The 14,327-nt window shown below is 40.8% G+C and overlaps 3 protein-coding genes across 57 annotated transcripts in view; 2 read left to right on the top strand and 1 right to left on the bottom strand.

The window, feature by feature from the left end:
* Positions 1-527, top strand: part of SUPT20H (SPT20 homolog, SAGA complex component) — a 30,130-nt gene extending 29,603 nt beyond the window's left edge. For 35 of the 50 annotated variants that reach the window (XM_086881485.1, XM_086881497.1, XM_086881492.1 and 32 more), the window contains one exon: positions 1-527. In XM_086881485.1, coding sequence (XP_086737611.1) covers positions 1-138 — 138 coding nt within the window. In that variant the 3' untranslated portion in view covers positions 139-527. The other 15 variants (XM_086881501.1, XM_086881515.1, XM_086881530.1 and 12 more) reach the window with 2 other exon arrangements.
* On the bottom strand, positions 454-10,135 carry EXOSC8 (exosome component 8). 2 transcript variants are annotated; one of them, XM_086881549.1, is made up of 11 exons: positions 10,000-10,135; positions 8,242-8,278; positions 7,165-7,228; positions 6,547-6,620; positions 5,927-5,972; positions 4,819-4,924; positions 4,690-4,735; positions 4,328-4,424; positions 3,159-3,279; positions 1,074-1,180; positions 454-668 (listed from the first exon to the last, which is right to left on the bottom strand). In XM_086881549.1, exons 1-11 carry the CDS (start codon positions 10,014-10,016, stop codon positions 553-555), a joined length of 831 nt encoding a protein of 276 aa, XP_086737675.1. In that variant the 5' UTR covers positions 10,017-10,135; the 3' UTR covers positions 454-552. The 2 variants fall into 2 exon arrangements, with proteins under 2 accessions (XP_086737675.1, XP_086737674.1); XM_086881548.1 differs by lacking the exons at positions 8,242-8,278; positions 10,000-10,135 and adding an exon at positions 9,491-9,592.
* ALG5 (ALG5 dolichyl-phosphate beta-glucosyltransferase) overlaps positions 9,567-14,327 on the top strand; it is a 20,147-nt gene continuing 15,386 nt past the window's right edge. Inside the window, exons 1-4 of one of the 5 annotated variants that reach the window (XM_023918339.2) lie at positions 9,567-9,686; positions 11,368-11,509; positions 12,360-12,406; positions 13,070-13,138. In XM_023918339.2, coding sequence (XP_023774107.1) covers positions 11,401-11,509; positions 12,360-12,406; positions 13,070-13,138 — 225 coding nt within the window. In that variant the 5' untranslated portion in view covers positions 9,567-9,686; positions 11,368-11,400. Of the gene's footprint in view, positions 9,687-10,159; positions 10,338-10,513; positions 11,014-11,367; positions 11,510-12,359; positions 12,407-13,069; positions 13,139-14,327 lie in introns of those variants that run through there. The other 4 variants (XM_086881545.1, XM_086881547.1, XM_023918347.2 and 1 more) reach the window with 4 other exon arrangements.

Raw genomic sequence — 14,327 nt, forward strand, 5'->3', positions numbered from 1 at the left:
CAGTTGCGATTCTTGCAGCATCAAATGGCTATGGCAGCGGCAGCAGCACAAGCAGCTCACCTGCATCATCAACAGCATTCAGGCAGCCACTCAAAAAGTAAAAGGAAGAGAGGCACACCAGCCCCTCCAAAATCATGAGACTTGCCTCCCCCCAAAAAAAATTTGAAGGGTTTGGGTTTTTTTCAGATTATTAAGGAAAAGGCTTAAAATTAAGTTAGTGTTTTATATTACTGGTGGGAAAAGGAACTTTTGACATTACACTAAAATAAATGAACTGATTTTGGAAGCCAACCTTACAGAACTTAGAAATTTCATCTACAAAACTCTAGGATCTGGTTTCCTCAAGTCACTTAATTTTTTAACAGAATGTTTTATCTTGTATTTTTTACCACTCAACAATATTGTACATAGAATAAGGGTGAAAAACATTTTAGAAAAAATGAACTTTGTAAATGTAGTATTGATATTTGTTTATTTAGTATAAAAGGTTTGTGAACACTGTAACAAATACAATTTTTACAAATCCATTTTTGAAAAGAGCTCTCTTTTTGTTCACTTGGGTGTTATACTTTTTATTACTTTGTCTATCAGCTTCTTTACTTCTTTGTGTCTTGTAATTGCTCTGGTGATACAGTCCTGAAGCTTGGCTCCTGTAAGAGGACTTCCACCTAAACATCGAAGGAACAATTTGATTTTCTGTTTATACTTTGGTTACATGTATCTAACTGTGATTCCCAAATGCAAGCATTAATACAGTAATTGTCATTACCAGCACCTTTCACCTGGGGGGCATACACCTTTCCCAGCCCTAGCTTCAGGCAAAGATAATGGAAACAAACAAGAGCTGTAACAGGAGACAAGCCCAGAATTTGTCCTCTGCTGTCATCGCTTTTTGAACTGTAGTCATGCCACCATCCTAAAACTCCTTTCAAGAGCAGCTAATTTAATGACTATTCAAGCAGACACTCTGTTACCATAAAGCACCCGCACCTCACAAAGCAAAGCAGGTACATAACCGTCTCCACCTAACATCATCATCTCCATAGGTTTCTTTGTAGTAAATTCACAAGTACCTGGTTTATGGACAGAACACAGTCTGCCTTCTTCATCAGTTACAACGGTTACTGTTCCAGTTGCTAAATCTTCTTCTTCAGCAGTTGGATCAACGATGAGTAACGTGCTTGTGAAAGAAATGCATGCAGATACATTGGTTTACATTGCTCCATTCGTGTTATTTCAAAATACAATTTTCACTGTACTCTTACAAAATACTTGCAGATGGATTTAGTACTCAAGCTGATCTGTAAAATGCACCAATTAAAAAAAAAAAGAAAAAAACAAAAAAAATGTGGGAGATTCCACATAATCATGTGTTTATGACTGCAGAAAATAGGCATAAAAGCCGTTTCATAAATTTGTAACAGTGATGTATTGCAGGAAAATACCACTAAATTGCCATTTGCAGCATGCAGTATGAAATATATCAGTCATTATTCTGTAGTTACACCAAAGACTGACATAGGTTTTCGGTGGAGGCTGCACTAATTTCTACCAAACACTTTAAAGCAAAACTCATTTCCAATGGTAAGTTCACCAAAACAGTTCTCAATTTGTTTTCAGTGAACTCTAACATTACTCAGACTGAGAACAGTTCAAAAACAGATTTAGTGGGTTTCTTGAAGCAGCTTATTCTGGCTGTCATACATCACATGAGTAGTTCAATGCATGGCTGTTGATGTACAGGTCACTGCCACAGAAGCAGCTCTGCACCAGTGCTTCTCAGCCATGGCCACGCTAACCAGCAACCTACCACTTCCATTTATTCAAGGAGGCCTTTTATGCAGAAGAAAAATGTCTCTGGAAGCCAGAGTATGTAAAGCATTTCATTGAAAGGGCTGTATCAACAGCTCTAGAAAAATTAAAACAGAATTAAAAAAAAAAAAGCAAACCACACAACACAGGCACACTCCCTCCCTCAACACTTAGTCTTAGGAGATAAAAAGAAACTTAAGTAACTTGTTTGTTTGATGCAATAGTTGGTTTCAGGGAAGGAAACAAAGCCCAACAGACACTCATGGAAAGCCGCCTTTCCCAGGCAGCTTTCTGGTCCATGTGTAAGTGTGTGTGATTTGTGTGTAATACCCTACTGACAACTGCCTGCCTAGTATGTTACCCAAATGTTCAGTGTACTGCAAACTGCAGACCCAGCAGAAATGGTATTAAAGCAATTAGCAGAGGCACTCTAAAGTACCAATAATGTCCTGTTCTGATGCATTTTAGTAATCACTCGGTCAACATTTGAGATTATTGCTCTCCCCACCCCATTTGTTATTTGGAGAAAAGGCCCTACTAATCATTTCTGTGAATACACATTTATTTGCCATAACCACCCCAACCCCTCCAAACAGACCTAAATCTTGACTAGTACAGTGAGCACTATCCTGTCACTTTCTACTTTCTAAAGGGATGTCGCCAGAAACTACTGCATTTCTTAAAAATAGCAGCAGAACACATCCTTAAAATTCTCAACCTGATGAAGAGCCAGTAAACAGTTTCAGATGAGGAGTCAAGTTATTAGATGTGATTACTTTGAATTCTCATGATCAGATTGTTTTCCTACATGAACAATGACTTAAGCATGCTGGTTACACTTCACCTTGGGTAATTATGTTTTCAGTTATCCAGGGGTTCTATTCTAACTGGGCTGTTACTTCTTACTTCCTTTTTTGACTACATCCTTGGAATAAGCTGTTCAAAATCCCATCTCTTCTATCACTTACTTACACAGGCTTCTAAAACATTAATTGCACTGGTTTTCATCTTAAAGACACTTCAAAACCTAAACCAGTACCCATCCCTGTACTTCTGAGCTTATCTTTCAGGCTGGGAACTGTTTCTGCTGTAAGTCACAGGAAAAAGCTGCAGAGTACAGACTGCACTTTGCTGTGTGCAGTGTGTGCTGTGTGCATTACATCACAGAACTAGAGGCCCCTTCAGTGAGAGAGGCTGTGGATTTATGATGGGTGGAGCAGCATTGCCTGAGGCTCCACGCTGGTCCCTGGCAGAAGTGCAGAAACGTCACTGGTGGCATTCTCTGTCTTTCATTTGTTTTACAGACACTGTTGTTTCCATAAAGTACAAAACCTTTTAGAACTTACTCATCGAATACAGCAAAGGATGTGGCAACTGGATGCTTTCTGATAATCAAAGGATTCTTCTGTTTTAAATTAACTTCTGATAAACCAGTTTCTTCATTTATCGTAACCAATGGCAATTGCACTGAAGAGATGAAAAAATTACAATGGTCTAATATTAAACATTGGCTGGGTTTAGCAGGCCTAGAGATGTTGACAACTACTGAAATATTTAAGCTGTTCTTTTAACCCACTGAAAAACAATCAGGATAAAGTTTTACCTATGTTAATGGTACTCTCTACCAAAAAATTCTTCAATTTGTGTAAAGTATTTAACTTAGAACTACCCTTTCAAGGAAGTATTTGATTTTTGTACTCAAGGTACAGAAGCTTTTCTTCTCACACAGAAATATTTTCTACTTCCAAAATGCCACACAATTAAAATACTTCAGAGTCATATTTAACCAAAAGTACTTTTTCCCCAAGTCTACTGGACCTAGGAAGAATTAGGACTATAGCCTCATATCATTAATTTTATATATCTGTAGAAACAGTGCAACCTGACCTTCATCTAACTCTTGCTGTGACAACCCATACATTGCTGGTGACAATGAGGACAAGAGCAAAGTAGCTAGGGGAATTCCAAGGCTGGCTATTCACAGTTAGACAGGGAGACCTTGCCATAAATCTTCCCTTTAAACTACTGCCTTCATGCATCTATAAGCTACACACCTGTGAACACTCAGTCCACACATTTTTTCACAAACTATAATGCATTAAGCTAGGAAATACATAATGCATTAAGCTAGGAAAGGAATATTCTGTTGTGACAAAGTACTTGTGTAAGCAAAGCCTCCAACAGCTTATCCTGCCTACATTATCCAAAATACGTTATCCAAGTCATAGCCTGATATAGATGTTAAACTCGTTCTTGGCCACTGCTGAAAGACTCAGGTATCTGACACCAAAGAATATATTAGTCTTTTAAGAAAGCAATAAGTGTACAAAAAGACCCTATTTTTCAGGTGTTACACACCTATGGCATCCCACCATAATTTCCACCTTGTAAATGCATTCAAATGACAGGAAACAAACAATCCCATGAATCAGTTACCTACTTAACAGGATTCTAAACTGATGCATTTCTCCAAGCAACACCAATCAGAACATCTCTTACTCTAAGGAAGACTTACCATTTTTTAATGCTGCCAACAAAGCAAAGACACTGGCATCCAGAAGGTTTCCATCATAGTCCAGACATATGATATCACAGTATAACACCCAAGCAAGCTATCAAAAAAGGTTTGCACGTGTGAGTTATTACATCAGCTAAGCAACTGATGTGCAATATATAAGAAAATTCTTGCCACACTAAATACAGATACTCATTTCTATAATTTGATTTTTGCACTTAGGATGTAAACTAAGCTACGAAGACTTAAAAGCAAAAACAACACTAAAACCCCCTATTAATCTTAAATACCTTTTGTATTTGTACTCATGTACAGCTACTGTGATCTTGTTACTATCTTCTTCATTCTGAGATACAACTTACCTTGCCATTGGCAATACACAGATCTTCTTTCACTATCATCTGTGAACTAAAATAAAATGAGAGTAAACAAGAAAATAGAAAACTGTCTTGCAGTTGCTAGTATTTTCACAGCACTAAGATGGTTCTTACTTTTCAATCACATCTGCAATGAACTGGCTCGCTGCTTGAGCCTCTTCACCAGGTGGTCCAGAGCGAAACCTCTCTGCACAGAGGGATGGCAGCTCTACATTTGGAACTAGGTAGCAAGAATCATTAGTCATAAACCAAAGAAAGCAGGCAATGGGTAATCAAAAATAAAAAAATAAATAACAGATGCTCTTAATACCATTTTATATACTTCTAATGAAAGGCAAGACCGAGAATTTTTCAGTCAAGCCTTCTTAATTCTCCCCTCAAAAATGAAGTTGTGCATGAGTTTGTATCAAAGAACTTGTAGTACTCCCTGTACCCAGAAACAATATATTCCATGGAAAAGCATGTACTCCTAGCTACCACTCTCTGTTTATAATCTTTGTCTGGCTATCATGACCCACGCAAATTCTTCTTTAAGTGTTAAGCACTTTTCAGCAGATCAAGAAACGGCAGCATTTCCATGCCACTGCCTGACTTTACTGGTATGCTGTCTGCTTTTCATCACCCATTAAAACCTGAGGCTTTAGACTTGAAGTAAAAACATGAATAAATATTCATGAAAAAAACCTAAGCATAGTCCAGCTCACTGAAAACAAGATACTTGGGAGATGCCTTAGAAAAGGGGGATTTCATCTAAGCTCTCAGTTCCACAGAACTATTTTATTTCCAAAGAAACTCCAAACAGGAGCGAGGAGGTACCACTGGGACTTACAGATCTCTGAGAAATAAACAGTTTTTATTTCACTGTTTTTAAGAGCTACATTTTTTGCCTACTGAGACTTTGAAACAGCAGTTAACATGCCTTTGCACAACCTTGCATGCCACTTTTATAGACTACCTTCTCCCTCTTAATATACACACTGCTGCAGGTTTCCTTCCATGCCCAGCCTAGAATCAGCAATAAAGAGGCAGCTGTATATGGAAAACTCACAATCAGAGCAAAGGGAATTCTAGATGCTTAGATGTCAATTTTGAAATTAATTTGAAGGAATGTAATAAAATTTGATCCAAATTAATTCTTTAAGAAATCTTCACAACACAATTTTCACAACCTTTTAGCTGAAGCAATACAAAACCTGAGTAAGATCCATACTAAAACATTTACCAATATATCCCTTATTAGCAGAATCCACTGCAGGTGCAGCAAGCTCCTGGAGAAACAGAAAGGAGAAAACAAAGACCAGAATTTTGTACAAAGTATTGTACAAAGTATTGTTCTATGTACAAATGGTTGTTTTTTCCCAAGTTATCATTACAATGAGATTTATAAAAGCCATTTTTAATCAGTCTTTCTCTGTAAATTTCCTATGAAAGAACTCAGTAAAGGGATGAGCAGTCATTTGTCTTGTAGGCCATGGCAGGCCAGCAGGAGAGTTGAGGATACAAGGCATTCACTAGTCCAGCCAGCTCATCCCCATTGCACTTACTGATCGATGTTCAGGAACTTTTCTATTAGAGAGCTTTTATCTAGGAATTACAGGGACTTTAGTTTTGTACACATCTTTCCCCATACATGATGGGCATCACAAAAATACATGCCCTCCGACTATACAGGTAGGATTATACAATCACATTATATATTAACTTTCAGGCCTGGTGGTAACTCAGGTGAAAGACTGTAATTGCTTCTGACTGGCACATTATTGTAACTCCAAGGGCAATTAATTCTAAACCCAAATGCACAAAGTCAGCTAACAGATAAACAAAGATAAAAACCAACCATACCGCTTTTACTCCACAAATCACTGTGGTATTTCCTAACTTCACCAGGGCAGAACCATCTGCAGTTGTAATTGAACCTGAAGAGAAAAAGTACTGCTCAACATCTATTTTCCCTTCAAAGGGCATTAAATAACATCCAACCTTCACAAAGTGTTTACTTTCCATCATTTTATACTAAACACAGGATAAGCAAAGTCTCAAATCCAGACTGGGACAGAATCTCTGTATTGAACAGTCAATCACACAGAATAGTTGAGGTTCTCCAGCCTGCTGAGGCTCCTCTGGATCACAGCACAAACTTCTGGCACATCAGCCACTCCCAGTTCGGTGTCATCTGCAAACTTGTGAGGGCACCTAAATTGTGCTGCACATACAGGAGCAGAACTGACTAATTACACTGTGCACATTATCCCAGGAACAGCACTGAAAACAATGATCAAGGATATTATTGTACCATGCATTCTCATTCATGCTTGTTGGAACTATAAAGAAAAATCCTTCCTCTTCCTGGTTTCCAAATGGAAGAACCAAGAAAACCCATTAGCAAGTCATTAAGGTCACCACTATAACCTGATATTAATAATACCTCCCCCATTATTATTATTCCATGTAAGAACTTGCCTATGTTGACAGTGGTTGTCCGAAATTCACCTAACTCTCTTCCATCAGGCCTACAGTTCTCTTTCTAAGGAAAAATTAAAAACTTCAAATTAGAAAACATACTTTATCAAGTAACACAATAATATTTTTACTACAGAAGTTCATAAAAAATAATATTCTCAAAAATGCTAGGGAAAACTCAGTCACACTCTAGCTGGCTTTTCATCAACTGATACACAGTTTCTGGTTAACAAAGAAAACCTCTGATTTTTAAAACAAATTTAAATTTATTTAGACAATATAACAACTGATTGTCTCAAGAGTAGGTACAAAAGGAGGCTAGATTCAGAATATCACCCAAGAATGAACACGCACTAGTAACTTAAAATGAGAGTTTCTACTTGTCTGCACTGTTTAGTGGAGCTCTTAAAATAACTGAACTAAAGAAACAAAAGAGAAACCCTGCACCCAAAGAAAACCCAACATTCAAATACCATCAGTCAGAACCTGTACAACACATAACCCTTATGTTACAAACTGAAACAATATTCCACCATTTTAGATCTGAATTGTCACCACAGTTTCAAGCTTTTTAAAAGCAAACACTTTTAGTTTAATTATGAGAACCAAAACTGCAATAACACTGGGCCCATTTCTAAGTCAATACAACTTCAGTAATAGATGAACTCATTTAAGGTAACAGAAGTCAGAGTTTTTCCTCCACAGTTACAGTCTACATGGTTAGCATCAATAATCTCTATTATTAATTTTTGTAGCATCTAAAAGCCTGTTTTGACATAATTTTGTACTAGACAAAAACCTACATCACCATCGTGGTCAAATTTAACCTGAACTCCTTTCAAGACCAACAGAAGCATTTACCTATCAAGATGAACAGCATCAACACCACAGATGGAAAGAAAAACTTGTTCTGAAGAGCACAAATGTTTTTCGCCTGCTCAGACATTTTTTGGTGGGTTTTTTTCATTTTCCATTTCCATAGTTTCAGATTTCCATACAGACCAGTTAGAAGAGCAGAAGCAAGCAAGTAAAAATTCACTACAAGGAATTTGTACAGGTATCTCATGTTTCACTCACCAAAAACCTCCTGTAATATTCCAATGGTTCCACAGTTCTAGAACAAATAGAAAGAGAAGTTCAAATGCAAGTTTCTGAGTAGGCAAGACACAGCAAAAGAAAAAAAAAAAGATCACCAAGCACAAGCCCACAATAATAATCTGGGAGTCAAGATGCCTGACAAAGCTGCTTAGCAATACAGCTACAGAACAAAGAGGAAACTCTAAATTAATCTAAAAAAACACAACATGTTTTCCTAAACTCAGTTCCAAAATGCTTCTTCCATACAAGGAACCTGTCTGTGTGTACTTAACAAAAACTGCTAGCTTTCACTTCAATAATCCTATCAGCTTTAAATCAAAAGAAGTGTTTAGTGACAGAAGGGTGTAGGAATGCCTTTCAAGGAATGCAAAAAGGAAAATTTTGCTAGAATGTGTGAAACATCTGTTAGTTCAAGGACTGCATTCAGATGCAGGAAATTGTATAAAAATTTTAAATTATTCCATTTTTCTTAGAATCTTTGAGAAAATATAAAATTACAAAATATGCTTCATGCAGGGCTTCGGATGAGAAATAAATAATGCTTATTATTAATTGTACACTAGTAACAGTATTTGTATATTAGTATTTTAAGTAGGGATCATTAAAATTAAAAAAACCAAAAACACTTTCATAAAAATGTTGCCAATATTTAAACAAAGCATTCACAGATTTGTTAAAACAGTACTTCTGGGGCAGGGGTGGAAAAAAGATAAATGGAATAGGCAAGTTTTCCAAATGCAAACTAACATACAGAGGCATCTGTAACATCTAATGGCCAGCATGAACTGGCTCCTGTTGGCTCCAGACGTGTTGGTCCTGTACTACTGGCTTATAAACCCAATACAAGGTCTGTTGTCTTCCAGTTCATGAAACAGCACTTGCTAAAGCTTGTTTGATGCTTTTGAGCCATAGACACATTAGCATCAAGGATGCTGGGACAGACTGCCCAGAGAGGCTGTGGATGCCCCATGCCTGGAAGTGTTAAAGGCCAGGCTGGACGGGGCTCTGAGCAAGCCGGTCCAGCGGAAGGTGTCCCTGCCCACGGCAAAGGGACTGGAACTGGGTCATCTGGGAAGATCCCCTCTGACCCAACCATTTTGCTGTTCTAAAACGAGTAGTTATAAATGGGAAGTCATTGAATTCCCGACAGTTTTAACTTCCTTATAAATGCTACAAGCTGTGTAAGGGGAGGTTTAGGTTGGAGAGTAGGAAAAGATTTATCACCTACAGGGTGATTGGGCACTTGGAACTGGAACTTCTCCAGGGCAGAGGTCACAGCACCAGAACTGCCGGAGTCCAAGCAGTGCTTGGATAACGCTCTCAGGCACATGGTGTCACTCCCGGGGTGTCCTGCACAGGGCCAGGAGCTGAGCTCGCTGATCTCTAAGGATCCAACCCGCAGTACTCTGCTACTCTGATACCAGGTAGCTCCGGGCCTTACTGAGATCCGCTATCGGCGGGGCCTTTTCCCGGCTGGCCAAACCCCGCTCGCTCAGCCTTTCCCGCACACGTCGGGACTCCACAGCCTCCGCAGCCCCAACCCCATCCCGAGACGCGCCGAGCCCGCTCTCCGCGCTCGCCGCCGCGGCGGTAACCGGACAAAGCCCGCAAGGGTCCCCCGTGCGGGCAGAGGCGGTGGGGCCGGACCGGTGGGAGCGCGGGCAGGACCGGTGGGAGCGCGGGCGGGAGCCGGTGGACGGCACCGGCGGAACCGCGGCCGCCGGGCCCAGCACTTACTTGAACGCCGCCGCCATGGCGGTGCCGTCTCCTCCCCGGATGTGGCGCCCCCTGGCGGCCCGCCCCCCGGCGGCCTCCGCGGGCGGACTGGCGGCGGTGGGGGCGGCAGTCGCGGCAGTCGCGGCGGCGGCGCTGCCGGGCTCTGACCGCCGGGGGGCGCCGGCGGCACCCGGCGGCACCCGGCGGGCGGCGCGGCCGCTTCCGCGTCGCTGTCGCGGCGCGCCGGGGCCCCGCGGCTGCCGCGGGCGATGGCGCTGCCGCCGCTGCCGTCCCTGCCCCTGTCCCTGCCCGCAGCCGCGCTGGGGCTGGCGGCCCTCGCCGCCTTCCTCCTCGTCCTGGTGAGAGCCGCGCACGGCGGGCCCGGGGGGCTCTGAGGCGGGGGCGGTGCGGGAGGCCGCTCTGTGCCCGCCCCCCGGTGCGGGGCAGGGGCGCTGCCCGGGGTCCCGGCCCTGCCCGGGGGTCCCGCGGTCCCTCCGCGCCCCGCAGGCGGCAGGGCCGGCCCGAGCTGGGCGGCAGAAGCCGGCAGGGCTGCGCTTGTGCGGGGGGTTGTGTGGGAAACGTGTTTCGGCAAGGCGTGGGGTGCCGTGCCTGGCAAAGGGGAACCAAGACGGAGCATTTCAGCCTTACAGGACGCCTTGGGAAATGTCCTGGTAACGCCTTCGCTTTAACCACTTGGGAAGTCGCTGCTTTTCTGCGTATCCGAAATGTCCCGCTATATTAAATTCGACCCCCTGGAAAGCAAAATTCTGCTGCCTGTCCGCAGTGCCACGTATGCATCCTGCCCAGGCAGGTGGCGGAGGCCCCGTCCCTGGAGGTGTCCAAGGAAAGACTGGACGTGGCACTCAGTGCTGTGGTCTGATCGATACGGTGGTGTTTGTTGGGGCATCGGTGATCTCAGAGGTCTTTTTCAAGCTAAGTGATTCTGTGTGTGGCGTCACCAAGTAAAAGTGCTCCAGAAACCAACTTCTACCGCTTTTCTTCAGCCATGCATAAAGCAGTCAGAGCCTCAGTTTTGTAAGCATATACGGCTGGGCTGGTCATGAGTCTTGCCATTGATTTCAGTGGCTTGGTGGGGGATCAGAGGTGGCACCTGCTTGTGTGCCCAGGGTTACTTGGGGAAAGGGCTTGGACCACGACTTTGGAGGCACCTGCATGCTTTGCAGTTAAAAACAGCAGCAAGCCAATGACAGTGGTCAGAGTGGGAGTAACCAAATGGCACAAGAGGGTTTTGGTCCTGTGTGAAATTCCACAGCAGTGACCCACCTCATTACTGGAATATACTTCGTTGCCCCTGGTAGCAAGTTTAACAGCTAGGTAAACTTCTAATAGAATGCTTGACAATGTGTTTTCAATTCTTTTTCTTCACAGATTTGTGTAATCGCTCATGTAACTGCCAAAACAATGCCACACGAAGATGCTCAATGCAGGAGGGGATCTGCACCAAATATACATGATCCTCCTACAAGAGAACTCTCTGTCGTTGTGCCTTCATACAATGAGGAAAACCGGTGTAAGATTTTTCTTGTTTTGAGGAAAAGAAGGAGATCTATCAGTTGTTACTGTAATAATGCAGAGGTCAGTTGGGTTAGCATTAGATTCTGGTGGGCCAGATTATGTATCGGATTTTGGACACAGTTTCCAGAAAACAGTCCAAGTACATTGAATTTCAAAATTAAGGCATTGTGTAACTTTATTTCTACTGCTAAAAATAGCATGGGGCACTTGTAAGAATTGTCTTAATTTTAATGAACCCCAGAAGAATGGCTGTTCATTGCCCTTGCAAATGCTGCAAAGCAAGAAGCAGTAAAATACTTGTAAAATTGATTTGAGGGCTTCCTACTCTTTAAACACCAACAGCAGATTCGGACAAGCAGAAAAAGGGATGATCTCACAGGTTTGTGTTTGACTTGGCCGTAGATAGGAGTACCTGATGCTGAGTGAAGGCTTTTAGATGTGATAGAAATAATCAAGCTCTAAAGCTGATGTGGCAGTACACAAGCTGACAGCTTGCCTTAGTAGATAAAGTCAGTGCTGGCTTACAAGGTCAGTCATAAAGAATGATTTTTTTTTTTCTTTAATGTTGTGTAGAGAATTACATTCTTCAAAGTGAAAAGTTGATTCCTGAGAATAAAATGGTTTTATCCTGTCTTTTTGTTACATGTGTGATTTTCTTCAGTGTTCTTTCTGCATTCAGAAAGGACAGCACTTAGAGTTGCAGCTGCTGAGCTTGTTTACTGAACTAAGTGTTGTATGAAATAGTTGATTTGCTCAGCCTTGCTTTGTGGCTGTTTTTAGTTTGTTTGTGCAGGTGCTTTTGGTGTTATAATCTACTAACCTGACTTCCTCCACCTTTTCTCTAGTACCACTTATGATGGATGAAGCTTTGGATTATCTAGAAAAAAGACAGGTATTTTCTTTTTGCATTCAAAATTCATTATTTTTCTGTGTATTATGTATAAGTCGGTGATTTAGTCACTTTGTTATGTTAGTGTACATTAAAACAGTAGTATTTGGCCACTTAGAAATAATGCTTCTGTCTCTTATCAGTTATTTTTAGATTGAATGCCAGAAAGGATTTTTAAATTAAGTAAAAATTTAATATCCTACTATAGGATGAAAAAAATCTTCATATGCATGAAATCTATCCAAGCCAGAGCTAAGGATTAACCATGCATTTCACTTTCTAAACTAAGTCCTGGTTTGTTCCAACAAGTTTCATAAGCATCTGTTCTTCATTAGGATTTGTTCTCTGGGTAAGAAGCTCATTGTGAAAGTTTGTGGATTTTGTTTTGTTTGGATTTTCTTAAAAGTGATGTTTTTCTTAGCTTCCATCTTCTACAATTAAATTGATTTTTCAGTTCTGGTAGCATGACAAGCCAATGTAATGATACCTGCATCGAATATGGCAAAATTCTTTAATTACGCTGTCTTAACAAATTTACTGCATCATATTAGTGTCTGTTGCCAACTATGAACGACTGCTAGGGAGAAAAGAATAATGATGTTTGAAAGACCTACTGCCTATTTAAGAAATTGGATGAAATACATTATTTCTGCTTTTATTTTCAAGAAACAAGATCCTTCATTCACTTATGAAGTGGTAGTGGTTAATGATGGTAGTAAAGATCAAACTGCAAAGGTAAGAAAAAGAAATGTTTTCCCAAGCAATCAGAGGCATGGAATTTTGTTTGGATTTTTATATATTTGTGGAATAAAATAGTGGTTTGCATTTATATTTTGGTACTTGAAGCAGTTGACAGCTGAAGTTCTGAATGCTTTCTCTCATTGTCCTATAAGCATTGTGGATGGCACTTATGCATATGAATACATACAAAATTCTTTTTCAAATTCTAGATTTCTTCATTGGCAACTTTGACAACCATTCTCCTGCAGTTTAGATTCTAAGGACTCTAATCCTAACTTCAATAAATTTCACAATGAGTACTCCACATGTGCATAGTGATGATGTGAATATGAATTTGAGGAAGCAAAAAAGTCTTCTAAAATACCTCATTCATACTTGATTGACAGAACAGCTGTCACAGTTCTTTCCCACACCCTTTGTGGGTTGTTCATTTAAAAATCCACATGCCAGTAGTAGTATTTTGAAATTAGTTCTTCTGCTTCCACTTTGATGTATGTCACTGGCAAGGAAGGCTAGCCAGCTTGTGGGGGTTTTTTCCTACTGCTTGGAAGATGTTTGAGGTAGACACTAAAATGCATATCACTTTAAGGATTTCTGCTATATGTTTTTGACTGCTGTGCATTCTTTCTACATCTCTTTCAACTGAGTATACAATGGCTGCAGGACTCTGGACGTAAAAGGACTCAAGACAGCCTTTAGAAAAAATTAGGAGAAAACTCGAGCTGTCTCTTTCCACAACATGTACCAAAATGTTCAGATATTTGCAGTGTGAATGGGATTTTAGATCAATATGAATTTTTCTTCAAAAACCACAAATAGCGACAAGTGAGAAATAGGTGGCTGTCACAGAAAATTGTATTTATTTTATTAACTATAGGTGTTAATAGAAAAGATCTGTAATAGTATGATATAAATTAAATTAGGATTGAGTTTTTTGGAGGTGGGAGGAAGGGGGTGGACATTGCTTAGGGAAGTATCCTGTTCTTACTGAACATTATGAAGTTTCTTCAGTCTTCGTGTTTTGACTGTGAACTGTTTTTTATTTTCCCAAACAGACTCCAGCAAACACTGGCAATGTATTTGTGCTGACTGAAGTGGTTATAGCTCTGTGCTATTAATTTATTTTCTTTTGAGGGGTGAGCAAATGTACACTTCTCCCTTGGTTCATGGATTTGTTTTGTGC

The sequence above is a fragment of the Cyanistes caeruleus genome, chromosome 3 (genome assembly GCF_971803275.1).
Source record: "Cyanistes caeruleus chromosome 3, bCyaCae1.hap1.1, whole genome shotgun sequence".
NCBI classification, from domain to species: Eukaryota; Metazoa; Chordata; class Aves; order Passeriformes; family Paridae; genus Cyanistes; species Cyanistes caeruleus.